Source organism: Rhea pennata, chromosome 2 (assembly GCF_028389875.1).
Source record: "Rhea pennata isolate bPtePen1 chromosome 2, bPtePen1.pri, whole genome shotgun sequence".
NCBI lineage: Eukaryota > Metazoa > Chordata > Aves > Rheiformes > Rheidae > Rhea > Rhea pennata.
Window position 1 is genome coordinate 5,590,770 of NC_084664.1, and position 27,738 is coordinate 5,618,507.

General features: G+C 39.7%; 1 protein-coding gene across 4 annotated transcripts in view; it reads left to right on the forward strand.

Moving 5' to 3' along the window:
• The first annotated feature begins 3,258 nt into the window (after window positions 1-3,258).
• Window positions 3,259-27,738, forward strand: part of CTDSPL (CTD small phosphatase like) — an 85,933-nt gene continuing 61,453 nt past the window's right edge. For all 4 annotated transcript variants that reach the window (XM_062568755.1, XM_062568757.1, XM_062568756.1 and 1 more), the window contains exon 1: window positions 3,259-3,738. In XM_062568755.1, coding sequence (XP_062424739.1) covers window positions 3,663-3,738 — 76 coding nt within the window. In that variant the 5' untranslated portion in view covers window positions 3,259-3,662. The remainder of the gene's footprint in view (window positions 3,739-27,738) is intronic.

A 27,738-nucleotide genomic window follows, 5' to 3' on the forward strand; every position in this document is an offset into this window, starting at 1 on the left:
CACACTTACACTGTTTTCTCATCAAATAAGTCACTGAGCTGAAATCATAGTTATGTTTCAAGTAGATTGGGTTAACTTTATAAACACATCATAAAATGGATATTCCATAGCCCTCTTTTGACATTGTTTTACTATTGCAATTTACCATTGTAATGGTAATATTTAGAAAACAATGAATGGACTACAATGATATAATTAAGGGATAATCTCCATCGCTGTGAAGTATACAGAGCAATAAACAGTCGCCAAAACTGATTAATAGCTGAAGTGAAGTTGAAACATTTAATCAATCTAATAAACCATTTATTGCAAGAATATAGTGGCTTACACTAACTACGAAACATTTATCTTATTGATACAAACTGCACTATTTTCCTTTCTTTAGGATGTAATATCATGAAACCTTGATTGTTCTTCCATTAAAGTCAAGGGTAAACTCCCACTGTGGGCTCAGGGTCATGCCTTCCATGAGCTGTTATCAGTGAAAATAAATGCTTCCTTTTAATGTGGAACAGCTCTGCTAAAAACTTTTTTGTTTCCTATTATAAAACATCCCACGGCATTGAAAGGGGGACACATTCTAGTGGCAAGGACAAATGTCAGGAATCATGATGAAAATCTGCATTTCCTACTAGCTTGAATAAGAATTTCGAGCAAAGAACTGTCTTTTCTTCTGTGCCTCTAACCCCTGATCTGTAAAATAGGAATGAAACTATTCATTTATTCTACTGGATCATTTAGAATTTGCTACATGCAATATCAGGAATCATAGAAGATACTGTATACACTTCAGAGTACTTCTAAAGTAAAACCAGGAAGGAAACAACACAGATTGCTCTTAATTCTGTTACACCGGTCTTGTAACCAATATAGAAATGGGATTGAAAGGAGAGAGGCCGAACAGCACTGGTTAGAGGAAGAGACCTGTTCCCTATTTACTGTGATGCTGCCAGTAAAAGTACAGCTGAGCATATACCTTTTCCACCTCCTAGGTCTGCTGTTGGTATCCTGCTTTTCTTGTTCTCCACCTTAGGCTGGATAGGTAGAGGAGGAGGACATGACAAACACATGGAGAGCTATCTGCTCTGGACATAATCTCTGACCCTATTTCCACCTTATATATCACTGTAAGTGGTGGTTTCCCCCTACGCTAAAATAAGTACCAAATTCCTTAATACAAACGAATCAACCAGCTAGATGTTGGTTACAATGCGTGTTGGAAATTAAATCTTACCAATGTTTAAAACATACATAACACATTAGCTTCAGGTGAAAACTGCATTTTTGAGCCTTGCAAAGTGTGTTTTTTGTCAGATGGGCTGTTTGTATCTCCTTATCTCTGCACAGAAAAGAAGCATAAGAGCTCCTACTCTCCTAGCACAGATCACGACAGCTCTTTCTCTGCATAGATATGAAAAAGGTTTTTAGTGCTAGAAAACTCTCAAACTTCCTCTGAATCAACACCTTTGTTTTAATGCTAGTAGGAAGCTACTTTGTTTTTATCCCAATATTAACGTTGATACAAAAACTTCTACCAAAAAATATCAAAGGTATGAATTTATTGTTTCAGCAAAAGCTTCTGTGTAAATTAATCCTCTGACAATTAAAAATGCCTCCAGTGTCTGGGTGGGTAAAAGATCAAGTACTTGTTGAGTTACAACACAGCTAGTGCTGTGATAAAGCTTCCTAATGGTTCAGAGCTCACAGGAGCACTCAACATTTTCAGGTAACAGGACCAATTCCATAAGCCAACATGTACTAACTCCTAATCATCTAGGCCCGATCTAACCTGCAAGGAGCTGTTTGCAATTTCAAGACTCTTGTTTGGAGAAGTCAAAGCTGAACAGCAGGTTCAAACTTGCACAACTGCAAGCGGTGGCATTGAACTCGTTCCCTGTGCAAGGGTTTGCATAAGACTAGGATGGGCAAACCTAAAATACAAGTCCCAGAAACCTGCAATACTGGTATCTCTGCATATACCGCTGTTTAGGGAGTGTTACTTTTGTGAGAGAAAAGACATCTAGCTTTCAAAAGATTTTAATTTGCACTAAGACTAATGCAGCAACTTTCAGACACACAGCGAAATGTTTAAGCGTGTGTTGAGTGCAGGAATATACTGAGAGGAAAACAAGGCTCTGGAGCTTTACGGACTCTTCCCCAGGAACTAGTGGTGGTGGCGCTACTGTGGATTATGAACCCCTCGAGGCAGGGCCTGTTCCCTCTTTTTTACAGCAAAGCACCACAACGAGGACAGCTACTCGCTGCTGCTAGGACTGAACGCCACCGCGGCCCTTTCTGCCGCCGGGCGTGGCGGCTGGACGGGCGTACTTTCGCCACCGTTACTGGAAACTATTCGAAGTTACACACAGACGACGCTATGTAGCCGGCTGCCGCCTCAGCCGCGCCGCGCCCCACCGAGGCCCGCCCGCCCGCGCCCCACCGGCTGCCGCGCGTGGCCCCTCCGCGCCTCAACGGCCCTCGGCGGCGGCGACAGTTGGCCCCGCCCCCCTCACCTGCGGGCCCCGCCCCCTTTCCCGTTGGCCCCGCCCACCCGCCCGGCCTATATCAGCAGCCGGCGGGCGGGCGCGGAAGCCTTTTGTGAGCGGCGACAATAGCGCACCGCCCTCTTCGCCCCTCCCCTCCCCTTCCCTCCCCTCCCGCACCGCCTCCTCGGGCTCCGCCCCCTCCCCTCGCCGTCTCGTCGCGCGGCGGCCCCGCCCCCTTGTTTACCGCGCGGCGGGCCCGGGCGCTGCCCGCGCGCCCGCCTCCATGTTGGAGCGGGGGGCGGGGCCGCGCGGGGGGCGGGGCCGCGGCGGGCGGGCTGACAGGCGGGGAGCGCGGCGGCGGCGGCGGGCTGTGGCGCAGCGCGGCCGGGGCGCGCGGCGCGGAGCGGAGCGGAGCGGAGCGGAGCGGCCCCCTTTCCCTGCCCCCCTCCCCCGCTTCCCTCCTGGTCCGCGCGCGGCGGCGGCGGCCCGTGACTCGGCGGCGGCGGCGGCGGGGCGGAGGGGGCCGGGTGTCGCCGCGCGGCGCTGCCCGCCGGAGGGGGTGGGGGGAGGGCGGGCCGGGGCGGAGGAGGTGCGGGGGGGGGGGGATGAGATAAGCGCGGCGGCGGCGGCAGTGGGGGGGCGGGTCGGTGCTGGGGGGTATGTAGGGAGCGGGGACGCGCTCGGGGGAGGCCCCGCGGGGCGGCCCAGGTGGATGCGGGGGGCGGCGTGAGGCGGGCGGGAGGGAGGGGGCTGGCCGCTGCGGCGGGGGGAGGAGAGGCGCGGAGCGGGCACTTCCCCCGCCCCGCCAGCGGCAGCGGCTCCTGCGGGGCGCTTTTCCGGGCCGAGGGGGGCCGCGCTGCGGAGGGGGGGGCGCGTTGTTTTTTGGGGGGGACCGGTATCGTCTTCCCCCCCCCTTCCTCTCCCCCCCTCCTCCGCGGAGAACCTGGAGGCAGCAGCGGCGGCGCTACCGGAGGGGCCCCGGCGCCCCCCCCGCCCCCCCCCCCCCCCGTGCTCGTGGCTTCGTTCCTGGAGGAGAGTTTCGCTTTTTTTTTTTTTTTTTTTTTTTTAACTGCCAATCTGCGTGTTGATTTTTTTTAAACAAACAAACAAACAAATCCGCGCACACGAGCCTGCCTCTGGGAGGGAAATAGCCAGGTGAAATCTCACTCGGTTTCCATGGACAACCCGTCCATTATCACCCAGGTGACTAACCCCAAAGAGGAGGAGATCCTGTCCTGCACTCAGGATAAAGGTGAGCCGCCTTCTTCGGTAATTCTCTAGAAATCAGTGCTTAAAAATACGTACGTAACAACTTGAATTCTTCGGCTGCCCTATAATCCTTTCGCTCGGCTGCGAATAGGGCAGCGCTTGTTTTTCGTGGGATTAAGCTATTTGCATGAAGATTTGGGGAAACTGCTTGCTGGCTACAGCTAGGAACTTGTTACAGTGTTAAAATACTAAGTTTAACTGACACTAACTTAAATATCATGTGTCTGAGGACCGCGGATGTAACTTGTGTAAGGTTGTCACTTTGCAGCTAGCAGAGTGCTCCAGAGGAAAGATGCCCACGTTGGATTTGTTAGAAGGTTTTGAAATCTCAGTTTTGAAGGATTTTCTTACCTTTTGGAATAACATATTCCTGATTTTTTTTTCCCTCTTGCTCTTTCTTCCACGTCTCTGTTTTTCCCTGCTTCGTATTTCAGAATCAGACTATGGAGCTTTTAGTTTCTGTTGAAGGACTGAGCCTCTGAAAGAAACGTGGGCTACTCTTAAAAGTAGGAAGTGGAAACTCCCCTGCAGATAAATAGTTGTTGCATGCGTGTAACATCGTGTTTTTGGTTGTGTTTTGCTTGCTGCAAAATCAGCTGAGTTAAGGCTGGCCAAAGGAGCTGCTGCTGCTTCTGGAGTGTAGCCACTGAGAATTGCTCTTAACCTCATTTCCTTTTGGAAGGTCAGAGGGGTCTGGGACTGTAAGTGGTTGTGTCCCTATGGATAGCGATGGGCAGTGCTGGATGACTAAAGGATACCATGTAAGTGACAGGCTTCAAGTTTTGGGGGATAGTTTGTGATTGGTGACAGATTTTTTTTTTTTTTGAAGTTACTTGTGTGTTGAGTTGTCTGCTTTGTAACGGGCAGTGCTGGTTTTAAGGGGAAAAAAAAAGGCAAAAACTGCTCACCTGTGAAAACAGGGTGTGTGGTCATGTTGTCTAATAGATATGACGATAGACCTCCAAAATGATTGTCTAGAAACAGTAGCCTGGTATCGCTCCTCCTAAACCGAGTGCTTTTAATGTGCGGAGGACAACTTCCATTTCTGTGTAGCCTGTCTTGTAAATAGTGAGGAGAGGCTGAACAGTTAGAGAAGTTGCTCCTGGTTTGATTATAGCTGTTACTTTCAGATGAAAGCCTGCACATAAAATGACTGTCATCTTATCTCATGAATGCTAACTGCAGAAGGACTATGGAGGTGGATTAAAAAAAATTGTGCTGGTGAAGTATTTCAACAAAAGATTTTTTTTTCACTTGGAATAGGAGTGCTCACACAAATCTATTATATCACCTATCATTTATGGAGTGATACATCCACTGTGAGGCCTTATTCATCTCAAGAGGTTTCTGATGATTTTTTTCTGTTTTGGCAACATCAAACATGAGGTAGGCTACAGTAAATAAGGTGCTGATGCTGTGTACATGATGTCTTCCAAGACCTGTTTTGGAGTAGATTCATGCAGTACCGCGCTCAGATGTTGCTACGGTCTTAAAGGCCTGTGCTGTGGAGTGCTTCATTAATACTGCTAGCAGCTGGTTGAAATCTTAGTGTAAAAAAGCTAATTGTCACAAATGGAGGAAAATCTCACAGTTCAAAATAAAAGCCTCCACATCAAACATGCATCTCCAAATCCTCAATACAGTGAGCTACACTGGGTAGAAAAAAAAGGCATATTACTTGCATAACTATGCAGTAACTTGCATAATATGTATTGTATTCTTGCTGTTGGTTTGTGTTAGGGAGAAAATCACAGTGGTCTTAATTGCATACTGAGAGCCTTTTAAGCTGTGTATAAGCAAGGGTGGGCTGGGGAAGGGTGGAAGAAGCGGAGTCAGGGTTTAAAAAAAAACGAGGAAAACCTATTATGATCTTAATATCATAATATTAATCTTTAGATTAATCTTTTTGTGCAAGGTTTTTTAATTAAAGTACATGTTTTAGATTGACTTTCTTATTTCATAACATGATAATACATGCTCTATGTTGAGACTCAAATCATTTCAGAGCAACTTTCACAGAAGAGGAATTGTAAATCTCTTACTTCCTGGGCTCTGGAATGAGGACGCTTGCTGTTTGTACCTCTTCTGCTACAGGTTTTCTCTCTGCTCAAGATACTGAGCTTGTAGGAAATGCATTTTGTATGTATCTTACTTTTGTTGACTGCATATCATGTCACCCACTTCTCTTAGATTTCCTAAGAATTCTAGCAAAGCTTTTGGTTGCCATGTATAAACAAGCTCAAAGCTGAGATGGTGAATACAGTGATGGCAGGGATTTTAAGGTTCTTTATGGAAGACTGATATTTAAAGTGAGTATTTGCCACTAATTTTGCTTAAACTGAATGTATTCATACAAAATGGCTAAAAAATACTAGGACAAATTAACTCATGATTTGACTAATATGAGTGTTATTTGTGCTTATGTTCTCAAATAATTTTGTAACATAGTAAATTAGAGCAGCACTGTGCTGTTAAGCAAAGGCTGTCCAATTAATGAAAACCTGTTTTCCTCTCTGAGTTTAGGATTTGGCTGCAAAAGCATGTTCCAAAATACTAAATACCGTGTAGTGGTGTCAGGACTCAGGGTATGTGTTTTTTAAGATTTTTTGGAGAGCTGCTGCTGGTGATTCTTGTTTAAGTGGGACTTTTCTTTTTAAGTTATATAAAAGCAGCTTTACAGCAACTGAGCAACTGCATAATAGTACATGTCTGTAACTTTTTTTTTCAAGATTTTTTTTTTGAAGCTTTTAATCAACCATGGTTGAGCATTTCCCCTGGTTTTTTGAGGTATTTATGCTGAGAAGGAGCTTAATATATGATTTATGCTTTTACCCAGTTACTATGCAAAGATACATGCCTGGCAGGAAATAAGGCCTATTCTTTTCATAGTCATGGGGAGTTATGTTTTCAGATAAATACTATGCTTTACAAATAAAAATATTGTCCAAATATTTTCTTGCTAATCCAGCTATATTTAAAAAGAGCTATTGAGATAAATGAAGCTATGACAACTTATTAGGGGCTAAGTAGTAATACTAAGGTGGAATTGTTAATGAATTTATTTTTAACAGATAGTTAAAAATTTATAAGGTGGAAGGAAAAAAGATCTTGCTGTATGAACCATTTACTAATATGTTACCACATGGTGGAGCACTGTATTTAGTTGTCTGTCAATATGAAGGTTGAGCATGGAAAGTTGTTGCAATTGCATTTTATTATTATTGCTGTGTTTTCTCTGAAATGTGTGGATGTGTGGTGCTTATGCGCCTTGATGATTTTAGTCCCTGTCTGTGTTGTTAAGTTGGTGCTGGGAAATAGAAACTTGCTGATACTGTACTAGTTGGAAACTATATATAGCTAATAAAAATATTTTAGGCACTAAGTTGATAAAGATTTTAATTCCCTGTTTTTAAGTGAGGAAAATAGCAGTTCTTCACAGAAATATTTTACGTTATGGTCATTTGGCAATCTTGGAAATTCCTAATCCCTGCAGCATTATCAAGATTTGTAACTTAAAATGGAAATGCAAGTACATGAAAAAAAAATTCTTGTACCACTGATAAAAGTGAGCAATTAAAAAATCTGAATCTCAACACAATCATTTTAGAGATAAAATCAACTGTTTGTTTTATAATTAATTCTTCTTATTAATCAGTTGAACAGTGACCGAGAGGTACCAGTTAATCTTGGAAACAGAGTGACAATGACAAGTTTTTGCCCCGTGTATAATGTACGCAGTGTAGTAACTGATGTGTAATAGGTAATCAGTCCAAAGAAGGTTGCATGTGGTTGTGTGTGTTTTGTTTTTTTAAAACCTGTGTACTTTATTTTGATCCTCATAACTGATACAAATTCTTGGCTGTTTGCAGGTTCATAACTAAGTTGTAGTGTAATAATATTCCGGTCCTTTTAGAGTTAACAAATTGTGGTGCCTAGTTTTCTCTCTTCAGATGCATTCTTTCTGTCTGTAAAATTTGACTGCCAGCTGAGCACCTATCTTCATTTATTTGGAATAAGTGCATGTGTATTGTCTCTATAAAAATGTATTTTCTTGGGCAGTAAAGGATTTGAAAAAAAAGGTTGAAAATTGAACCCAAGCTATTATCAGTACTTTTAGTAGTGTAATTCCTCAAGGATATTTTCACAAAGAAACAAGCTTTTCTGCCTTCATCTCTTAGAAGCAAAATTGAAAAACACAAAAATAAGAAGAGTAATTACAATCATTTGAAATTAGAAGTACTTAGGATCTTAAGTTAAAAGCCTATCTCCAGAATGCAACCAAAATAAGTGCCTTTATGGTATCTTCAATAAAATACATTTTGAAAATACACAAAAATATTTGGAATAGACTTTTCTCTGCCGTTAATTCATGACTTGAACATTTGAAGATGCATTAATGTTCTTGAGACGTTGTCTCAGCATATTTTTATAATGTTAGCTACAATATTTGTACTTTAAAAGTAACATTAAGAAATGAATGTGGAAACCACTCCAGCACTACATTGGAATGTGGATTCCTCACAGAGGGTAAAGTTTTAAATCATTAACTAATGACATAGTTGTTGCATAAAACCTGCTGTATGGTTACTCTGGTTTCATGTTCCAGGGTGACTGTAGTAACCTATAGTATAGTAACCTAAGATTTGATTTAAGGTAGCAGCGAACAAGCTGAAGTGTACTGGCAGTAAAGTGAATGATAATTTGCATGAATATCTAATGTTCAGTCAGTATCTATAAGCTGCAGCATTATCACTTCTTCCTAACTGCATAAGTCATCTTGACTTCGTATTTGTTTTAATGCAGTGATTTAACTTAAGTGTTCAGGAATCTAATATACCTTTAAAAAAAAAAGGTTGACCCATATAATGTCAATTGAGTATTCGGCAGTGCAAATGGCAACACCCTTTTCTGAGATAACCAGTACAGCCTAGCGTCATTGATGCTATGCTTCTTCCTTCAGAATTTAATCTCAACATTGCAAATAAGTTCCTAGCTAATTTGTGTACTTTTTTTTTTCTTTTCTAAAAGAAGAAACTAAAATGCTGAGAAAGTGAAATTTAGTAGAAATGATTCTTAATTGTTTTCGTCTATGTTGTTGAAAGAAATTGTGTGCATTACACTTTATAGTAGCTAGTTTTAACTATGAGAAGCTTATTTTTTCATCATGGAACACTTCTATAAGACAGTAAAATTCCTATATTGTTTTTCAAATATGAAAATGGTTGCCAATTAATACAAGCCCACAGATCTTATATATTTCAGGCCTTAGATATTCACTCTGTAACCAGAAATTAAAGATTTACTTGCTTATCAGAGTAGTTGGACATGACCACCATGGTTGGTGCTTTCTCTATATAGCAGGATTACAGTTGCCACTGAAGTTCAGGTTCAGGCAATCCTGGATTGCGAGTGTTAACTCTGGGACTGAATTTGTCCATTACTTAGCCCTACCTGATGAAGAATTTGTTTGAGGTAATTTGCATAGAATACTTTGAATTATATTTGAAGTACTTCTGTCCATAGAATTAAACATTTTTTAAAATGTATATAGGAAAAGCAAAGGTAGGAGAAAGATGTATTGCAGTTTCTGGGGTATAACTCTATTTCTTAAACCTTCACCCATTATGTGGATCAATAGTGGAAGATGTGGCAAGATCCTTGCCCTCCTCCTCCCTACCCTGAGGTTGTGTATTGCTGAGAGAGAAAGTAGGATTGTGGTTGAGCAGATACATGGAGAAATGCTGATAGAACTACAAAATGAGCCTGTTTAGATGTTTAAAGACTAAGTCCAAATTGTTGGTGAGGACTGATTACTGTTAGAGTCCGCTCACTGGAGGAGACCTGGATGACCATGATTTTTAAAGTCCTGCTGAACTTCCAAAGCTTTTTATAAGGGACTGGGGACAGGCACAGAGGAAAGGTATCATTTGCACTGCAGTGTAATCAGAGATGTTTTTAAAGAGTTCCCTGTTAGAAATACTAATCTTTTGCAAATTCTACTTTTGTTGGAGATTGGGAGTTTTTTTTTTCTTTTTATACTTGAGGGACGTTAAGGCATAAAGTTGACGCAGGTGTGACATGAGGAAAGCATAAATAGCATCTAAGCAGATCAGAGTAAAATTCTAAGTGATCTACTGTGATATAATTTGGCCTTTTTATATTTCTAAAATGTTTGATGTAAGACCAAAAGAATCTGTAAACCAGAGTCACATACAGCCCATGCCTTTCAGTACCAATTATTACTTTGTGGTGTATTAGTGGTAAAAATAACTTTAGACAAATGGGCAGAAAGTGTTCTGTTTGGTTTTGGGCCTGCAGAAAGCTTGTAGGCTTTATAAGGCATTTTATCACAACTGTCGCATTTATTCAAGTGCCACAGTTTATTCTTTTTGTACAAGGTAATAAAATATGCTTTATAAAAGAGGAAACCCCATTATTGTAAGCAGTTGGCTGTGCTGAAAACTAGAATTCTTTTATTCAGAAATTTTGTTGCGAGTTAAATCTGAAGAAGTATATGGTAGACTTGGATTCTAAAGAACCTGTTTATTTTAAATGAAGAGGTTTTTCCTATTCCTCTTTTTGCAGGAAAAAAAAATGTTACTTCTCTTCTGAACATTGATTAGTGTAATTAAAACCTGGAGGGGCAAGGGCAAATAAGATAATATGGGCTGTATTTTGTTCAGAAGAGGAACTGCAAATGCAGGTTGTCTGATCTATGAGAACCTATGTATGTTACCTTTTAAAATGTTTGTAAAAATTCACTACAGTGTTCTGTAAGAAAGAAGTGCTTGATGAATCTCAGCCTGAAGTTCCAGCATGTATATTGGTGGTTTTGTTAAAATAGCGTCCTCTCTCATATTGGCCAGTCAGTTCTGCCTGTTTTTTGTTTTTTTTTTTTTTTTTTTCCTTGCTACTGTCACAGGCCTCTTTATTTTTCTTTATTTTCTTGGTAGAAAGTGGTATATTGATTTTTATTCACCCCTGTGCTTTCCCCCACCCGCCGAGGTCTCTTGTTTCCTGAGTTGTAATTCAGGATTCCCAGCAGAATTAGCAGAAAAGGGATTCTTGTTGTTTCCTTGTCTACTGTAATCAGCAATAAAATTCTAAACTTCCCTGTTTATTTCAAGATGGAGTTTTGCAAATCCGTCATCTCCCTCTTGGGTTATGCTCCTCCCCTGGCCTCTGGGAGTGAGTGAGAAAAGGGAACCATGCCCAGCCTTTGGGAACAAGCTCCTAGCCTTGCAGAATGTTTTGAGGCAGCTAGACTTCAGTTTAAATCTTCATAGCTATTAGAAAAGAGTGCTACTACCACAACAGATGCTATTATCCTGAGCATGAATCTAGACATGTTTCTCTGAAGGAATATTTGAAGAACTCTTGCATATGTATGAATTTTGTATGTAATTATTCCAATAATGCATTTAAGAATTTGCATGCAGTGCTGCTTTATTTCTGTCCACAAACTTTTGGCTTGAATGTATATGTCAAAATACTTGCATTTTTGCTTTGGATACACATACACGCACATACGTATGGTTATTTGGGATCTTTTTAGCTGTCAGAATGCTCTGGTAGAGTTAAAATGGTAGATACAGGTTTTGAAGTCCTTTTGCAGTTTAAAATTTGCTTGAATCATAAAGTTGCTACATTCTGCAATTTTTTCCAGTGATGGTTCAGATGAAAATACTCTGCAAAGGAGTGGTGAATTCTGACGTAGTCCTAGAAGATATTTAATCATTTATATTTGCTCCAGCCAAACACTTTGAAAGCTCTAGTATTTACCACCTGGAGAAGAAAGGATATTTTAAGATTACAAAGAATCTCCAAAAGCTGTCACAAAAGAATTACAAATTTTAGAGAGGCTTATGAGACTTCTAGTTAAGAACAGCAAAATGAAAATGATAAAAGATGCATACATTTACATCCCATTAATCAAATTGTTAAGTAATGTTCTTCAGGAAAAAAAGTTTAAGCAAATACTTAACAGAGACTTTTGTGTCCTCTGATGATGCTCAGAGGTGTTGAGTACTAGTGACTGTGTCCTGGGAATGATTTTGGTGTGAGAAAGTATGAGAGGTGCTTGGGGAGTGTAATGGTATGGGGATGAGGAACTCTGAATTGTACTGCGTGGACAGATGGTCCCTAGCCAGTTGGCCAAAATGGCATAGGAGCTATCTGGTAAGGGCAGAGATTCATCATGACTATACTAGGGAGATTAAAAAAAAATAATGATCGAGGTCTTGTTTCTGATGCAAGTTCACTATTGCAGTATAACAGGAATGCTCTGGTTCTTAAAGCTGAGAAATTTTTGCCTTCTGTTTCCTTTGTGGCAATTGTCAGAAACCTTGAGTGGGTATTTTGCTGTGTTGAAAAGGAGGAGATACCTGAAAGGTAACAATTAGAATAGAATAAATATGCCAGGGCTTTTCCCATAATATAATATGGCCTTCAGAATTGCAAGCAAAATGTCTGATTTGGCTAAAAGGAAGTGTTTGCTTAAGCACCACTCAGCTAACCTGTATAATCCTTGAGAAGATACTGTTGTCAAAATAGTTTACCTGGGAATTCCTAAGCAGGATTAACTGACTTCAAATTGCATTTATGCTAACAAAAACAAAATTATGAAGGTACTCACTGTGTTTCAGTGTATGAGTTGAGTGCTGCCTCTCAGTAAGGAGGGAAAGGGGGGGAAACCCCCATTTTATGTAGTTACCACCCGGGTATGACAAGTATCTGGAATTCTGTTTATTGCAAACTCAGACCAGCAGTTATCCTGTGATGGGTGTAAGCACATATAAACCTACGTGATAGAAGACGATTCCTTCTGCTGAGTCCGTTGTTGACTGGCTGCCAATTCTTATGACTGTTAGGATATGAAACTGCTTTTGCTGAGAATCAGTTAGTTGAAAGTGACTTAAAATTTGGGAGTGGGAAGGAGGTTATGTTGGTTGGGGAATTAAAAAGAGGAAAGAAGTACCAAATACAATCTCTAGTGCAATTAATTTGCTAATTGCATGTGGACAATAGATTGAAAAGGAGAGGTTTTACAGCATAACTGTAAAAATAAATAAATAAATAAAAAGCATCTGTGCATCTGTCTAGGGGGGTGTGACGTGTTTATCATGAGTACATAGTTGTGGGATTCCTTTTTCTCACATTTCAGAACCCCTTTTCTTTCTGGAAGATTCCCTCTTATTTTGAGATTAAAGATGCCTAGGAAGCAAGTATGGATAAATTCGATGAAAAATGAAAGTGAAACCTAAAGAGAGCAACAACGTTCTTCCTAATTTTAAGAGTGAATTTAGTATTTAAATGTTTTTGGCTCCAAATTATGTTGAAAAAATGACATTTCCATGAAGGCTGTTCCCTGAAATTCAGATTGCTTTTTCTGCCCCACAAGAAATGTGAAACACTTCAAGTTCTTGCTCTCTGTATCGAAAAGGATACTAACAACTTAATTGCACTGCCTGTCCAATGTTAATTAGTTTTAATACAATTAGCATTCACTTTTAGTACTGTGACAGGCTTATGGGGCAAGGGAGGAGGGAAACAGATGTTGATGCCCAAGATGTTACTCTACAATTGCTGCCACTTTTTCTTTTGTAAACATGCCATGACAAGAAACAAGAATAAAAATTTGAACAAATCAGGGAAATTAAACTAAACAGTTTTAAAACTGGAATTCATTCAGGTCTCATTTCTGTATTTAGATGTTGTACTACTACTGCTGCATTTCATTATAAATTACCCTTTTAACATCAGTCTGATCAAGGCAAGTACTCAGAGAGCACAGTGGCATTTTAAAAATGTCACTACCTCAGTCGTTTTGGTAAAGATGGATTATTTTTCATACCTTTAAATCAAAAAGCTATTTAGTTTAGCTGTAATAATTAAATACTGTTTGTATTTCATATAAAACTGTAGTATTATGAAAAGGAGGAGAAAAGCTATTTCAGAAAAAAGCTGCCCCAGATGCAAGAAATAGAACTTCAGAGATTCCCAAGGACCAAACACTCCTAGATTCATAAATAAAGGACAGTTTCTGTTAGATACAAAGTGATATAATAATGATAATATAATATTTCAAGAAAAGATGAGATCAAAAGGACGCTTCGCTTTATAATTTCTGTTCAAAGCGTCCTTTCAGGAAATGTCCTAAATAGAAAGAATGAAACTGTGCCACTTCATTTTGCAATGTGTATTGGGCTAGAATAAGCCCTGAAGTGCAAAACTTAACATTGACATTACATTATTGTGGTTCTGTTCAAATACAGTTTCCACAGTGGCTTTGAATTCTTGTGCAAGATAGTTCTGATTCCCACCCCACTACCCAAAAGCAAAATTTTCAACAGACTTTGGTCAGGTAATACTTGCAGTCCTCCTAAACTGTATATCTAAAAACATTTTTGGGAGCTTTAGGACACAAAACATAATTCCTTCAGCTGCTTCTTTTTCTTTGTTAAGTAATATCATCAGGATTAGAAACTATGGAAAAGAAGCTATGGGAGGAAAAACTGGGAAATCAACATAGAAACAGTGTCCAGAAGGACATAATACAACTTTAGCACAGGTTAACCTCGCACTTGGTCTGTATAAAACATGCTCCAGCACCTTGAGAATGTGGGATGTTAGGTTACAAGATACACACTTACTTGAATAAAGTTTGTATTAAACATAGAAGTAATATTGGTTTTGTTTTGAAAATGGCCTTGAATGTATATGAAGTGTAAAATACAACTGGTCTGACTCATGGCAGAATGTGCTGAGGCAGTCTGAAATTCAGCATAAGTTATTATCTGTTTAGTTTAGACTCTGGTTATTTGGAGGGTGGAGGAGTGTTGGAATTCATGTCTCTGAATGTTTTTTATAAGCCCATTGGTGAAAATGCATTAATTGTCCAGCAAACAATAATGTATCTATGGCTTAACCAGAAGGCTCTTTTTTTTTTTCTTTCCTAATACTATAAGATTGAAATAAAATGTTTCTCTAACAGACATTTAAAATCATCAGTTGGAGTGGAAATGGGAACTTTTTTTTATATACAAAAAACTAGTTTTGTTTCCTAAAAATGTCCTTTTTTTCCTAAAAATGTTAAATGCTGTTGGGAAGGAAAAAAAAAAAAAAAGAAAAGAAAACACAACTGCCCCCCCCCCCAAAAAAAATGCGATTTCTTATTGTGAAGATGTCTTCTAAGTCCCACTGTGGGTAGCTGTTGTATGATAGTCTTCGCGTAATAAAGGTCGCTATCTTATATTCTGCTAATAAGGCCAGTAAAGAGGTTTGGTTTTGATAATAAATTCACAGTTTTGAACGATTCATCATTTTGATTGGATAATTCACAGTTTTCACCTTAATAGCTGATTTAGGTGACAGCTAGGCTACTGTTACGGACTATTTTACAGGAGTAAACAGACTTTCTTACTTTAATTAAGACCATATGTGTACAGTAATTGTGATTCTCTGGGAATCTGTATCTTATGTTTTCAGTTAAATAGCTGATAAAATGTTGTAGCTATAGAAAGGAATATCAAGTCTAGAAAGCAGATGTCTTCATCTTTGAAAGCAGTTTTGTTTTTGTCTTCTATATCATCATAGAAGACAACCCAACATTTCTTCAGATTCGATTGCCTCCTCCTGCAACATAATAAACATTTAACACTTTGTAACTGATAAAATTACTCTTTGCAAGAAGTCTTCAGAAACCTTACTTTTTTAAAAAAAATAAATAAGCTCTAGTTTACTAAGTGGCAAAACATGTATAAGTTTCTGCATTATCTTAGCGAAGTCTGCACAGTTTAACTTCTGTGTAAATCTATTGGCTTGCATGTTAAGCAGTACTAAAAATGAATTGAGCAAGAATATCGAATATGAGCGTGTTACTAATGCATTCTAGTGAAAGGGAACAACTGGTAGTTACCAGAGGAGCCATTTTGGAGTTCTTTAGAAAAATTAAAACATGTCAAAATACATATCGACTGTATCAGCAGGATGAGAACTCATATGCAGCTGAAGGTACTGCTTTGGCAATTTGTAGCATAAAATTTTACTTTAACACTGGCACCCTTCCCTCTAGAAAGCATCACTTCTCTTCATATCACTTCTCAGAGGTTAAATGCAGTCCTTGGAACAGTTACAGGAAAGAATATCAGTGTGTTTGTAAACCATGACCTGCTTTTTGGTCTAACTGGCCAAATATACCACTTTTCTGGATTGCCGTGAGGACCGCATGTAATTTTTTCTGTGCTGAACGGAGGGCAGCCAGGAGGATATTCCAGGAACCTTCTCGGAGCCTGGGCGTGTGGTGCCCTTTGCTGTCTCCTTCGCCCGCTGGCTATTTCGCTCACCTCCAGCCCCACGCACAGCTCTCTGGGATCGCCTGTTGCCAAATACTTTTATTCCCCAACCAGCTCAGTCGCACAGTTAAGCATATGGATACGCTACGAACGCATTTTCTAGTGTACGTGGACCTCAAGAGAGCCAACACAAACCTACATAGTATGTTTTTTATTCAGTTTATTCATGAAGGCTCCCGGTACTGATTTAAGTGTTTTAGTACTGATTTTTTTTCAAGGAAAGCCAGGCCAGATGTTCCACTGCCAATGGAGGATGCGTGACTGAAGGAGCTGATGTCTTGCTCATCTTTCATGTTGTTAATTTGCAATATTCTTGCAGGAACAAGGTTTTAGGCCATCGACAGTATTTAAAGTACTGTCATTTGCCATGCTTGGTGGAGTCCTTATTAGCATTACACCTAAATATCTGGTAGAAGTTTGTTCAGTCAAGCTGTTGCTAGCAATGCTGGAATTCCTTGGGCAATGGAAAAGTTAGGTTTACATTCAGTATCTGTGCATTTGCTGTGCTGTACAGGTGGTCAGGAACAGAGGTTGGTGTGTTTTCCTGAATTTGGTTGATGAATTTTAGAAGCTGGAAAATGCCAGTTTGGAGAGAGTAAGAAAGAATTGTGGGAGATGACCAGAAGATCATTAGATGACACTAGAGAATTAAAGATCTTGAAATATTTTTCCTGAAATAATCTTTGATGCTCGGATGTGATGAGCATGTGACTTTTGTCTTGTCTGCATGCGGATAAGCTGGTGCAAAGAAATAGGCATTTGTAGGATGTGATTGATTTCACCTGTTGCAGATGTCTACTTTAGAATGGGATAAGTCGTGCCCTGGAGACTGCATGAGCAATGAGGGAGGTGTGTGGAGTATGTCACTGACATCTGTGTTTGGCTGTGTGTAGAGGTGGTCGAAATAGGATTCAGAATCCTAACTTGATGGTTTTATCCTCAGCTCTGCGTATGATACATACAGCACTGATTTTTGGCTGCATTGAAAGGCAGCAAGTGGATACAGAATTACAGAGCTCTGGAGTTTATCTTTCGTTGCCTCTTCGGAGGAGGAGGGAAGAAGAGGCAAACTTGGCAACAATTTTCAACAGTTATTGGTGCCGTTCTCCTTCTCTAAGTTTAGCAGCACTGGAGGTGGTAGTTAAAATGGGCTCTAAGATTTTGAAACTGTTCTGAACAGGATTAGGTAACGTAGTACTTCAAAATGCTGGAAGTCCATCTATGCTAGAGCTTGCAGAGCCGAATATCTTCACCGAATTTAATCGGTACTTTAGTAAAAATGGAAGGGATTTACAGAATTTCCCCTACTGTAGAAAAGAATTGTGAAGTTTGCTTAGGGATAAACTTTGGGCAGTGTGTTTAAAACGCTGCTTGTAGGAGTTTAGCGTCACACTTTGATATATCACCTTACTTCGTTGAAGCAAACCTGATCCCAGCATCAGCAAGGGCTTAACGCTTCACCACTGCAGAGAAACTCCTTGCCTCTTTAGAGGGCAGAACAATATATAGAGCGCGATGGAAAGGCTGTGTGACACCAGCAGCCTTTCTCATGGTTTTCACAGGTACTGCAGATTGTTGACAAAAATGCCATTGCAAAAAAACTGCAAGGGAATTAGATAAAATATCACCTTTTCTAATTCCTTCTCTGAAATATTTTGTCAGCTGGCTTCCGGAGTGAGTAGCACCAACGTTTTTGTATGCTCACCCTTCAGCATTTCAACGAAAGCTTAAAAACCGATCTTAATTGTCTGTTTCCAAATTGAATTACTGTGCTTGCAAGATCACGGTCCTTTACATCAAGGATTTCTATTTTGGCATGGTATTTGTGAAAAGCTGTTTTAACCAACTTGTTTCCTGCTTTTCTGAAATCAGCAGTGTTGAAGGGAAATTGATGCTCCTTTATGGAAAGGAGAAGAGCCTCATTTAGGTTGCTAAAGCGCACTGTATTGAAGGAAATGTGATTTGGTTGCAGAAGAATGAGGGAACATGCTTACAGGAATAATTTGAGTGGGATTTTGATTGGATATACACTTGATAGTCCAGAGTACTGCCAGGAAAAAAAAAAAACTCGCCACAAAATCTATGCCGGTATTTCCAAGTGAAACCTTTGAAGTTCCACAGAGTTTGAGCAGCTACTTGACCATTTTACTTTACTTCCTTCTTCAGCATTTATTTACTCTGATTATAGCAGCCTGTCCTATAAATAATTTAGCTTGCAGATTCTTCAGGACTGGGTCACAGGTGCATCTTTGTGAAATACCAGATTTATCGTTGTGAATGATGATTGGGCCAGTTCCTCTGTATGTGGCATGTTACTACATTGCTTACCTAAGTAAGTGGAATACATAAATGTCTGTAATAGCTAATAGTGGAAAGGATATTTTTAGTGTTTCACTGGAATGATAGATAAAAATTAAAAGAACTAAGATATTTCCACATTAACATTTATATTATGGAAGCATAAAGTTACTGTGCCTGTAGAAAAAATAAATCTTTATAGCTCCTTAGAACTAAGATTTGGGGTTATATGTAATATTTTATATATACATATAATTTTTATTTGACTTGTACTTTCAACGTTTTGGGTCTCAGCTGCAATTTGCTATCATCAGTGGGCTGAGAAGATGGTAGTGATAGAGAAGCTTTTGCAGAACTATGCATCATGCCTAGAGTAGATGTTCTTTAAGTACTTCTCTACACCAGAGCTGCTCTTGAAGTAGAAATATGGGAGATAACTTGAGGCTACCACTGTGCTACTTTTTCAGTAGTGACTCTTAAAGAGTCAATATCATAGCTTATTAAAGACACTCTGTTAATTGAAAATGTTCTGGATAATAAATGTATGAATTATCTTTTCTTTAAAGGTCACCATAAGGTTTAGCAGGAAATACCACGATAGAGCAGGACATAAGAATGTAAAGCACCCGCAACTTCAGTTATGTTGACTTTGTCATTTTGGAAACCACTTTGGTAAGATCAGAGGTTGACAGGCCTTCTTCTGGAATCTTATTTCATCTTCCTAGTACATGTCTTCTTCCTTCTATGAAATTGAAGCTCTAGTATTTTGGAATATTGTCTCATCCTGCAGGTATGCCTCATTGGCACTTGTACAAGACTTTGTGCTTCTGTGAGCTTAAGATTCAGGAGGAATCATTTTACTGCACATACCTGCTGTGTGTTATTCCTGAATTTACAAACAGCTTAGACTTTTGATATTCTGTATTCTGTACATAGAGCAAATGGTAGTAAGATTAAATCAATGTCTAAGTTCAGCTATATGTTTAGTGGCCTGACTTTGATGCTATGGAATTAAGGATACAATTTAGCTCCCTGCTGGGGTTAGACATGCTAAGATTAATGACGGAAGCTGGCAATTCAGTAAATATTTACAAGGCATTTAGCAATTTGTGAGGTGCTAACGCTCTTCCCCTTTTTTTTTCTTGTGATAAATGAGTAACAAGGTAGTATTTTATTGCTGCTGGCAGACTATGGTATTGCACTGTCTCTGCTATTAATGCCCAATGAAGTAATTTAAGGGAATGGGGATACCTAGATATTAAGGATTTGGGAAAAGAATATAGGCTGATATTTCTGGGAGTAAATGCAAAGCTAAATTAAAAAAAAAAAAAAAAAAGGAGTTAAGGTAGCTAACATAAAACAGGGGAAGGATGGAAGAAAGCTTTTAAAGAAATTCTGTCCAATGTAAAAAACAGTTTATATTTTTAAAAAACCCCAACGTTTTCAGATGTCACACAAGCACTTGTTAGGTTTTCTGATTTGGCAGCATCATTTTCCAAGATAAAAATACAAAGCTTTAATTTTTTGCTACATAAAAGAATTTGAAAGGAAAGGCTAATTGTTCATACATGATTGGTAGATTAATGTTAGGAAAAGATTGTATGCTTTTTAAAGTGAAACTTGCTTAACCCATTGTATTCGGTGTATCAGCTGTTGTAAGTGTTGTTGTGGATTTTTTTTTTAAAAAAAAAAGTATTAGCTTTTTACATACATATGCAGGAGCACAGACTATTGTATGCATGTAGACACCTGGTCTTCACCTTTAGGTGACTGGATTTGTTGATGTATCAGGTGTTGTTTAAAGTCACAATATCCTGCAGTAATTCAAGCTGGAAGGAACCTCTGGAGCCTGCTCAGAGCAGGACTCTCTTAGTTGGCTGGCTCAGGGCCTCGTCCAGTCAAGCTTTTACTATCTCCAAGGTCAGATGAGAGATTTTGCAGTTTCTCTTGGCCCCCCTTCCCATGTTAGACAATAGTCTGTGTGAAACTTTCCTAATATTTAGCAGGGATTTCTCCTGTTGCAACTCGTGTCCATTGCTCGTGTCCTAGTGCTGAGCACCTGCAAGAGTCTCTGTCTTCTCTGCAACCTCCCATTGGGTAGCTTTATGTGTATAGGTGTAACATTTCAAGCATACTAAGGAATAATAAATTCCTCTTTTATTGGTCCAGTGTTTTCCTCTTCCTCAGACAGTTCTCTGTTCACTTGGATATAATCTCTGCAAAGAGATTTTTCTTCCATTATGCTTGAACTAACTTTCAGTTTAAAAACAGGGTACTTCATTCTGTATCCCCACTTGCCTTGATTATATTTTTCCTGAAAAATCCAATGATACTGTAGCTAAAGGTATTTCGTTGTATAAAATAGAATTTTTAGGGTATATTCATCTAAGATTTCCTTTTTGTGTGTGTGTGTGCGTGTGTGTGACATAGTTAAACCCCTTCCTCCCACACTCACCTTTTCTCTTGTGAGAGTACTAACTCAATTAAAAATATGGGAATACATGGTCAGAGAGTGAATAGGAACTACACCTTTTTACAGTAGCACAGAGTTCTGCAAACGTGTAACTCCTGGTATAATTGCAGTTTTATATCCTAAGCATGTTATGTGAGGACTACCTAGTTGTGGATTAGTATGGCAGCTGCAGCATGGAAGTCCTTTCCCATTTTTTCAGGCTTCAGGCTAATCAATAGGAAGCAAACTTCTGCAGGAATTGCGCTTCTGTCTGCTCATTATAGCAAAAGCCTGAGCAGTTTGAAGGGAAAACTAGGAACGGGCAGACTTAAAAGATGCAATTGACAGGAATGTTTTATTGATTTCTATTTCAAATGAAGCAACAGTATGTCCTTTTTTCTTTTTTTCTTTTTCTTTTCTTTTTTTTTTTTTTAAGGAAAAACCGGGGTAAGGGGGGGGAGGATTCACAACTTTTTTTATTCACTCTCTTTGAGGCCATCCTGCAGAATAGCTTGAGATGCCCAACTGTGGTTGTAGAAAAACTACTTCTTACAAATGTATGTATGTGAAGGTAGTGGTGCTATCACTTCACTGCTTTAAAGATGAAAGAGAAAGACTGCATTCATTATTGTTCCATTTGTTAAATATTTCTTTATTCCCATTTGACAAACTCGGTCCTAACTATGTAGCAATCTCACTTTTGAGTAGTTTGTTGGTTTTATATAATAGAAATTTTTACTCAAAATCACCTTATTGTTGTCCAGATTTAAGCTTTTACATAAGATCATTTGACTTGCGTTTTCAACTTCCTTTGGAGTAAAACTTGGCAGATTTTAATATTCTACAGCAGTTTTACATGGCAGTTTGGTATATATTTTCTGTAAAACACACAGCTGATCGTACAGAATCGTAGTGGGTAGTAATTATGGTAATAGCTGTTATACAGTATAGTGTGAATAGGATCAGACTGGGATATTTATCTACAGATAAAGTTATGCTGAGGACTTTAATGATACCGGGTAGTTAGGATCTCCTTCCAGAGAAAGCATCATGATCCATTAACAGCTCTGTTCCTGAACAGTAAGCTTAAATATTGCATCACTTTTAAATAAATTACTATCTTAACATTTTGTTCTTTTCTTATGTGCTTAATTCTTTTTCAAATGCATAATGATTTAGTAGGTAATTGAATTGTAATATAAGGTGATAGATTCGTGTGGCTTCACATACAGAAGGAGAAAGTTGAGAGATTGGTGGCAACATCTGAAAACTTCAGGAGCTTGGGGCATGGAACCTTCCTTTCATTCTGCTTACTCTCACTATCTTAATTGACTTTATTTTATATTGCTAGCAATCTTGCAGGTCACGAGAGATACAAACGTCAGTTGGAAGTCAGTATCCTTCAACACTTTCTTCTTTACTCCAGAAATTATTTGCAGTTGGCATAAGTGCTGTCTTAGCTATGCTGTGCTTCCCTTCTTTACCTAAACCCTCACTTATTAAAATGAATTATTAACAGTAATAACCGCACAAAGGTGTACAAAGCACATGGGTTAAAGATTGCAGTAGTAGGGAACTTATGTCTTATTTGCAAAATGTCCTTTAGAGATTACAGAAAACAACTGTTAAGACTAAGAAGGGATTTTCTGGTGTTGGGTTTTTTTTTTTGTTTGTTTGTTTGTTTTTTTGTTTAACTGTAGCAGATACAATGATTTTCTCTTCTGTTTGAGTATAGCATTCACAGGGCATGTAGAACAAATGTACTTTAGGTACTAGTTTTTGCCACAATTTCTTATTTTAGCATAGAACCTGTGGAGGTAAAACAACTTAATGCTTCATAGCTTTATGGTTCTTACAGTCTCAGGAAGAATGTATAGCTCATATTTTTTGATTATTATATTAGTATTTCATCAGAATACCATGAACCTTAATTTTCAGGATAGAACCTTCAAAAAATATTGGGTAGGCTTTCCTGTACAAAAGTCTGTCTCATTAAAAGCAACCTCTGAATCCCATTTTCAAAGAAAAAAATATATAGAATTCTCCCAGTGTATCTCCCAGTAAAATTCTGACAGTGCATTTATCTTTCCTTTAACTTCAACTTTACCTGTTGCAGGTTTTTAAGGTTTAACCTGTCCTTAGTTTTATTACTGTCATATCAGCAAATCCTTAAGAAATCAACACTACTTTTTTTTTAATCATGATAGCAACTTGTTTAAAGTCTGTCTTATAGTTTATTTTAATTTGTGGTTAGGCTCTCCACATTATTCAGGCACTCATCTGTATTAAAATCAGTAACACATTTTCTGATATTGTTGTGGGACAATTTTTATGTTTCATTCTAATGTTCTGCTTTAAGATTAATGTATCATTAGCACTGTAATAAGCTAATCTGTTCTCTTGCGGTGAAATAGCAGGGAAATGCAGGGCGTATTTTTTGCAACAGCTTTTGATTGTTTTATTCAACAGAAGTAAGAAAAGAAAAATCTGAAAGTGGATTAGCTGATTAATTAGCACTATATTATAGATAGCAGGGCCCAAACTGAAGTGTATACAGGTAATATTCATGTTCATGGAGATCTTTCTCATCTTGCTATCATGTCTGAAAGTTGTAAAACACTGAATTTTAGCAAGAGCAGTAATCCATACAGCCAGTTCTTGCACGATTTAGGGGCAGGACTTTCCTGATTTCCAAGCAATATTTGGTATATTTTAATAATATGTTGCACTAGTTGCCAGTGATACAGGTGGCTTTCTGAAACAGAATTTTGGTAGATTAACCTTTAAAAGAGTGTCTTTGCTTTTAGAGGCAAGTAGTTAATCTTTGACAGCATGTTTTTGAAGTGTTACAGAAAATCATTTTGTACATTAGCTCTGCTACTTAAACCATTGCCAGTGTTTGCTGTGAGGCTCTTTTCTGAAAACCTGCTGTCAATGATAGCCCTGTTGAACGCATCGATGTGTGTTTTATCCACGGAGTTAAGTGCTTGACTTAAATGGAAAGAGATCTCTCAAATACAATGTGACAAGCTGCTGCAGGCCCATCGTATCTGATTGCTTCCTGGTGGGTATTTAGCCTTATTTCTGGGCATAAGTTACAACAGGGATAATATTAGGTGGAATTAGGGTAGTGTTTCTTCTTTATGCTTTGTATGGTTGTGCCTTTAAAATGTGATTCCATGTAGGATAGATCGTGGTTGCTTCTCTTCTATACATTCTTTCATCAACACTAATTCTTCTCGGTGACTTTCATGACTACTAGCCTATGAGAAGATTGTAAGATACTGGTCTATCTTCTAGCAGGGCTCTGCATAGGAGCGTTTAGTGTGAAAGCATTTGGAAACCCTGTGCTCTGAAGTAATGCTGAATACTGAGAGGAGCTGCTGCGATCCTCAGAGGAAAACACCCTGCTCTGCCATGACTGTTGATTGGCCCCTCAGTTCCTTTTTTTTTTTTTTTTTTCTTTTTTAAAAAAAAAAAAAAAGTTTGAAATATGATTAACATTTGTTTCTGGTGATGTGCATAAAAAGTGTATTCTTCATGTCCAAGTACTTTCTGTAAAACAAGATTGCATCTCTTCCCTGAAAATGGGACCTTAAAGTTACTTCCCAAAGTACGTCAGTTCTGGCCTCTTAACTATCCTCTTGCATAAATGTTTATTTGTGTTTATTTGTGTTTCATCCTTTGTTCCCGCTATCTTTTTGACTCCCTGAGCTACCCGTGGAGAGGAAGGCACCAAACATTAATTGTCACTGTTGCTTTTACTGGAATATGTCCTAAGAAGTCTCAGGATGGAGAGGTGGTTGTACATGTCAAACTTAATGCTGCAGCATGTCACCATTGAGCATGTCAACATTATAAATGTGCCTGTAGTCGTTTCATTCATCATTGCAAATGTGACTATCGATCTCTTTGCAATGCATGTACATATATAAATATATATATATTTATGTATGTATATATGCAGAATCGCTAAACAGATTTAAGCATTCATGTATCAGACTGTAGTCTGATTTAGCACGGTGGTGGAAGCATTTCTTGTAACAAGAGATTGTTGTAAGAATGCTGATCTGAAGCACTGTGTATTTTTTTTTTAAAAAAATCATAGTATAATTTTTATCTGTTTGTTTAAGGATGTGTAACACTGATTAAAATGGTGGTAAGTTAATGTTCCATATGTAAGGAAAACCTCAAATACGTAGGCATTTCACTTACTGCTGAACTATTCCATTATAGTAATTATTTTGTTAGTCTGTACTTTTAACTTATAGCATAGAATCAGTAACGTTGGAAGAGACCTCTGCAGATCATCTAGTCCAACCTCCCCGCTCAGCAGGGACACCTAGAGCATATTAGACAGGGTTGCATCCAGGCGGGCCTTGAAGATCTCCACAGAAGGAGACTCCACAACCTCTCTGGACAACCTGTTCCAGTGCTCTGTCACTCTCACAGGGAAGAAATTCCCCCTCACAGTCAGGCGGAACTTCCTGTGCTTCAATTTCTGCCCATTGCCTCTTGTCCTGTCACACGGGGCAACTGAAGAGAGGTTGTCCCCGTCCCCTTGACACCCTCCCTTCAGGTACTTCTCCACATTGATAAGATCCCCCCTCAGTCTTCTCTTCCCCAGGCTGAAGAGGCCCAGCTCTCGCAGCCGCTCCTCATAGGGCAGGTGCTCCAGCCCTCGGATCATCTTTGCAGCCCTGTGCTGGACTCTGTCCAGTAGCTCCATGTCTCTCTTGTCCTGGGGAGCCCAGAACTGGACACAGGACTCGAGATGAGGCCTCCCCAGGGCTGAGTAGAGGGGCAGGATCACCTCCCTCGACCTGCTGGCAACACTCTTCCTAATGCAGCCCAGGGGACCATTGGTTTTCTTGGTCACAAGGGCACATTGCTGGCTCATGGTCAACTTGTCATCCACCAGCATTCCCAGGTCCTTCTCCACAGAGCTGTTCCCCACCAGGTCGGCCCCCAGCTTGTAGTGCTGCCTAGGGTTATTTCTCCGTAGGTGCAGGACTCTGCACTTGCCCTTGTTGAACCTCACGAGGTTCCTCTCTGCCCAGCCCTCCAGCTTGTCCAGGTCTCTGAATGGCAGCACAGCCCTCAGGTGTGTCAGCCACTCCTCCCAGCTTGGTATCATCAGCAAACTTGCTGAGGAGGTGCTCCATCCCCTCATCCAGATCATTGATGAAGAAGTTGAACAGGATGGGACCCAGTCCTGAGCCCTGGGGGACACCACTAGCCACAGGCCTCCAACTAGACTCCACGCCACTGATGACGACCCTCAGCTCTGCCTTTCAGCCAGTTCTCAGTCCACCTCACTGTCCACTCATCTAACCCACACTTCCTGAGCTTACCTGTGAGGATGTTGTGGGAGACAGTGTCAAAAGCCTTGCTGAAGTCAAGGTACACAACGTCCACTGCTCTGCCGTCATCTACCCAGCCAGTCATTCCTTCAGAGAAGGCTATCAGATTGGTTAAGCAGGATTTCCCCTTGGGGAATCCGTGCTGGCTACTCCTGATCACCTTCTTTTCCTCCATATGTCTGGAGATGACCTCCAGAATGAGCTGTTCCATCCCCTTTCCAGGGGTGGAGGTGAGGCTGACCAGCCTGTAGTTGCCTGGCTCCTCCTCCTCCTTGCCTTTTTTTGAAGACTGGAGTGACACTGGCTTTCTTGCAGTCCTCAGGCACCTCTCCAGTTCTCCAGGACCTTTCAAAGATGATAGGGAGCGGCCTGGCAACTACATCTGCCAGCTCCCTCAGGACCTGTGGGTGCATCCCATCCGGGCCCATGGATTTGTGGCTGTCTAGCCTGCCCAGAAGGTCTCTAATCCTTTCCTCCTCAGCCAAAGGAAAGTCTTTCCTTTTCTGGACTTTCTCGCTCACGTGCAGGCTCTGGGATTCCTGGGGGCTGCCCTTAGCAGTGAAGACTGAAGCACAGAAGGCATTCAGTAACTCTGCCTTCTCTGTATCCCTTGTCACCAGGGCCCCCGCCCCATTCAGTACCAGGCCCACATTTTTCCTAGTCCTCCTTTTGCTGCTTATGCTGCAGATTGTCTTCAAAAGTGAATTAAGGAACACTGGAACATTGCTCTAAGCATTTCTGGTTCCTTTTTCCCTCTCTGCTGGGCATTTAGTTCAGAATCAATTTGGATTTCTCTCTCTCTCAAAAAAAAAAAAAGAAAAAAAAAAAACTTTTATTTCAGTGTGGTTAGTCATGGAGTGAAAACATTGATCTCAGTAACAGGCTTCCTGAAAGGTGCTGTGCAGCTTTGCAACTTGGGCAGAAAAGTGTGTAGTCAGATCCTCATTTGATCAAAAGTGGAAACATGCCCTGTTGAGAGGTACTTGTATAAAGATTTTGGCAGAATTACAGGTCAGGTACATGTTACTGCGTATCTAGTGGTGTTTGGAATTTAAAAATAAAACTTGAAATAGTCTTGATAAAAGAAGCAGCGTCTTTCAAAGATTAAGGTGCGCCTCTCAAAATAACTTATGTACTGCATTTAGACATATGAAGACTTGATACAGTAACTTCTTTTATAAAACAAATTGTGAAAATTTACCAGTGCTATGTACATAATGCAGCAGACTGATAAAGTTGTGAGGTGGTAAGGGAATTGGACATGAAAAGGAAGGAAAGAATAGGAAAATGCAGAGGTGGTCACAGTAGGGAATTGTAGTTTCGGAACTTTGACAAGTGAGACAAATATTTAACTTCATTTATGGATTTATCAAGAAGGAGCGGCTGAGACCAAATATTGTAAATAGTACAGTGATACTATTTATATTAAAATTTATAGTAAAATAGCACTAGAAAGCTGGTGTAGTAGCCAGATTTCACAAAAATATATGCCTCTAGTGCTTTATGTTGTAGAAGTA